The following is a 4004-nucleotide window of genomic DNA, read 5'->3' as shown; positions in this document are numbered from 1 at the left end:
TTTAACTCCCCCTCTGAATCTTCTGTTAACAAATCCGACAGTGATTTTGACCTTTTTCTCCAAAGGAACCCTTCGGTTCTTGAACGATTAACCATCCATAAGCCCTCTTTCCCTCTCTATCCTTCTATCAGTCCAAACTCAGCAAAAAATATTACGGTCAGAAAGAAGCATAGGGGAGGCAGTCGTCATTTCAGAGGTAGGGCCACTGTTCTTGATTTTGGAGTCACAAACATATCCCTTGTTGATGTACCAATCCTGGACTCAACAAACTCACAGCCGCTTAGAGCATGTATGGCTGGTGAGTCTTCAAAATGACATTCTTAATCTCAATGAATATCAGGGGATTGGGCGCCCTTCCAAAATTTTTGGCGCTAAAAGAAATCTTTCTCCCGGCCCATCCACAAATCATTTTTATACAGGAAACTATGCATTCAAGCATAGTATCTTTGGCTTTCTTTAGAAGGATGTTTCCGTCCTGGCATATGGTTGCCACTGACGCAGAAGGTATGTCTGGTGGTCTGGCGGTATTGTGGGATCCTGCATGGGTAAAAGCAAAGGATTTTAAATGTTGTGCCGGAATACTTATCTCTGCAACAATCAGAGGCCGGCCTCTGATTCTCAACATCTTGAATGTTTATGCTCCTTACAGGAATAGATCCTCTTTTTGGGAAAGTTTGTTTGCCTCGGAAATCCTAGATATTGAATTGTTACTGATAGTAGGGAATCTAAATGTGACTCTAAAATCTGATGCGTGTTGGGGTAATTGCAGGAAAATTGACCCATTGGCTGATAGACTTCAACAGGAATTTTTGAATAGGAATCTTGTAGATATCATTCCTGAGAAAATGAGTCCTACTTGGGATAACAACAGGTCGGGTCATGCCTTCATTGCAAAAAGAATTGACCGCTTTATTATAAATGCTAGCATCATTGCTAAATGGGGGATGCCTGTTGCAAGTACTAGAAATGATTTTACATCGGACCACAGGCCCATCTTTCTTGATTGGATGGAAAAGGATTTCAGATTGGGTTATTCCTTTAAATTTAACAGAATCTTTTTAGAAGACAAATCCTTTAATGATGTCATAACAAAAAAATGGAGGGATATTCAAGAATCTGAAATGGCGCCCTTCTACATCTTTCGGGAAAAGATTCAAAATCTAAGGGTTGTTGCAAAGGACTGGCAAATGCTAAAGAGGAAGAATGATAAAAAGGAGTTAAATGACATTAAAAAGGAGATAGACAATTTTGCAAAATCAACAAATTTTGACTGCTTGACTCTTGAGCAAAAGAACTTTATCAGAAATTTGGAAAAAAAGAAACAAATACTGCTGCAAAAGGAAGAAGCATCCTGGAGGCTAAAAAGCAGAGCGACCTGGCTCAGGGAGGGAGATCGGAACTCGAAGTTTTTTCATAATTTTGCAAATGCTAGAAGAAGAAAAAACTCCATCTGGAGGATTGAAGATGGTAGTGGGGGTTTCTATTATTCTCAGCAAGACATAGCTGCTGAAGCTACAAGGTTCTTCCAGAATCAATATATGAGGCAACAGGGTAATATCAATGATATCTTATGGGCTGTGGATTTGGTGCCAGAAATGTATGAGGAGGCTGCAAATGATGATTTTTTCAAGCCTATTTCGGAAGAGGAGCTCCAAGCTGTTATCAAGGCCTTCAAAAAGGACAAAAGTCCCGGGCCTGATGGCTGGCCAATTGAATTCTTTTCCCACTTCTTCGATATGTTGAAGACTGATATGCTGAGGATGGTGGAGGCTTCCCGTATGTCGGGGAACATTAACAGTGCTTTAACTTCCACATTCATAGCACTTATTCCGAAAAAGACCCGAACAGACTCTTTTAAGGACTACAGACCTATTGCTTTATGCAATATCCTGTTTAAAATCATCTCTAAAATTATAGCGGAAAGGATGAATCCTGTTCTAAACTCTTTCATCACTAATGATCAGCATGCATTTTTAAAAGATAGAAACATTCTGGATGCAGTTGCTATGACTCAGGAATGCTTATTCTCAATATTGTCAAATAATATTGATGCGGCCATTCTAAAGATAGATCTGAAAAAAGCGTATGATTGTGTGGATTGGGGCTTCCTTAGAGTCCTGCTGGCCAAAATTGGGTTGAGACCACAAGGTATTAACTGGATAATGGCGTGTGTCGAAAATGTTAAATATTCAGTTATCATAAATGGTATTCCATCTCCTTTTTTCCAAGCAGAAAGGGGTCTTCGTCAGGGCTGCCCCCTCTCCCCTCTGCTCTTTATCCTTGTCATGAACTCTCTCAGCACTCAGATCAATAAAGCTGTGATTGATTGAAGATGCAAGCCGATAAAGATCTGCAAGGATATTTTCCTTTCCCATAATCTCTTCGTTGATGATATTCTCATTTTCGCCATGCTATGCAAATCATCATGGGGCTGCCTAAATGATATCTTACAAAAGTTTCAATCCGCATCTGGCATGATCATAAACAGGGATAAATCTCTGTTGTATCACAATGATCAAAATCTGGAGTTAGTTCAATGGGTGGCAGCACTGTTTGGCATCAACACCGCATCAATTAAGGAGGGCTTTAAATATTTGGGTTTTATCCTGAAAGCAAAAGGAAATCGCAAACAGGACTGGCAATGGCTGATAGAACGTTTTTACAAAAAAATTTCAAGCTGGGAGATGAGATTCCTATCACTGGCAGGGAGGTTCATCTTGGTGCAGGCGGTTCTATCCCAATTGGCGGTTTATTGGGCCCATCTATATCTTCTTCCTGCTTCTGTCATAAGCAAAATGGTTTCTTTGGCTTCCAATTTTTTATGGGGAGGAAGATCTTACCAGTCCAAGTTTCATTTAGTAAAGATGGATTCTATCACAAAATCGAAAAAGGCGGGGGGCTGGGGTCTCTTGCACATGAGAACTTTTGGAAAAGCCCTCCTGTGCAAATCTCTTCATAGAGGCATCTATGGTGAAGGGACTTGGAGCAAAGTCATCAACCGAAAATATCTAAAAGGCAGAAGCATGGTTTTCTGGTACAGAAGGAATTCTTTGGGCATTAAAAGAGGATCAGCTATCTGGCAAGGTTTCAGGAAAATTCAATCATTCTTCATGGGAAATTTAAGATGGAGATTCTTCTCGGGCTCAAACATCTTTATCGGTTTCGACTCAACTGTTTATGGTTTGGTATCAGTGCTCTCCCCTAGACTGATATCCCTTTTCCACTCAATGGGCATCTTTACATGGAACAAGTTGATTAAATCTTGGTCCTCCTTATCTCCTGTATGGAAGGACGGGGATGATCTATCATTACCTCCTGCTTATCGGCCCTTATGGTTGTCTGTTGTTCAAATCCTGATCGGCAAAGGAATCAAAAGAACTGGTTCTATGGATGTTCTGGCATGGTCATTGCAGAAATCTTCTCAGCCCCTTCGTGTAAAGGACTTATGTTCAGCTATGTCATCAGGCCTTCCGTTTTCTTCCGATTCGATCTACCCTCCTAGGTTTTGGAAGGCGGCATGTCCTCTCAAAATGATTTTATTTTCATGGTTGGTTTTTTCAAACAGGAATCTTACATGGGAAGTCCTTCAAAGGAAGGGTTGGCAGGGTCCAGGCAGATGTTCTATGTGTCTGATGGCGGCTGAAAAAAACGCTCATATGTTCTTTCAGTGCGCTTCAACTGCTCGCATCTGGTATGACTTGTCTTTATCTCATGGTTTTCCTCACCGGTTTTTCTCATTTGTACAGGAAGGTTTCAAATGGTGGAGTGAACAGTGTGCATCCTGGCGAACCATATTCATCCTTGTTTGCTGGTTTTTGTGGAAATGGAGGAATGCGTATATTTTTCAAGATTCCAGGGTGCCTCTTGACTCCATTTTGGTTCACATATCGGCTTATCTCGACCTTCCTGGATAGCTTTGGTCTATGTTATCTCAAATCTGTTTATCTGGCCTTTCTTGGCTTTTTTGGGAGTCAACATCTTTGTTTCTATTCTATATGCTTTAT

General features: G+C 40.8%; 1 protein-coding gene across 1 annotated transcript; it reads left to right on the top strand.

Moving 5' to 3' along the window:
* Positions 1-2408: 2408 nt before the first annotated feature.
* On the top strand, positions 2409-3643 carry LOC149258790 (uncharacterized). Its single transcript, XM_089434127.1, has 2 exons — positions 2409-3434; positions 3566-3643. Exons 1-2 carry the CDS (start codon positions 2409-2411, stop codon positions 3641-3643), a joined length of 1104 nt encoding a protein of 367 aa, XP_089290253.1.
* The last annotated feature ends 361 nt before the right edge of the window (positions 3644-4004 follow it).

Source organism: Pinus tabuliformis, chromosome 6 (genome assembly GCF_031772625.1).
Source record: "Pinus tabuliformis cultivar Carrire ecotype Pingquan chromosome 6, CPIR1, whole genome shotgun sequence".
Taxonomy (NCBI): Eukaryota; Viridiplantae; Streptophyta; class Pinopsida; order Pinales; family Pinaceae; genus Pinus; species Pinus tabuliformis.
The sequence above is the reverse complement of the archived record's forward strand: the minus strand, read 5'-3'. Positions and strand labels throughout refer to the sequence as shown.

What these genes read in the sequence shown, in the direction of transcription:
- LOC149258790 (XM_089434127.1), top strand. Translation starts at nt 2,409, where the DNA reads ATGCTATGCAAATCATCATGGGGCTGCCTAAATGATATCTTACAAAAG. An exon ending in AATCTTCTCAGCCCCTTCGT is followed by an intron (nt 3,435 to 3,565) that starts GTAAAGGACTTA and finishes TTTTTCAAACAG; the next exon opens with GAATCTTACATGGGAAGTCC.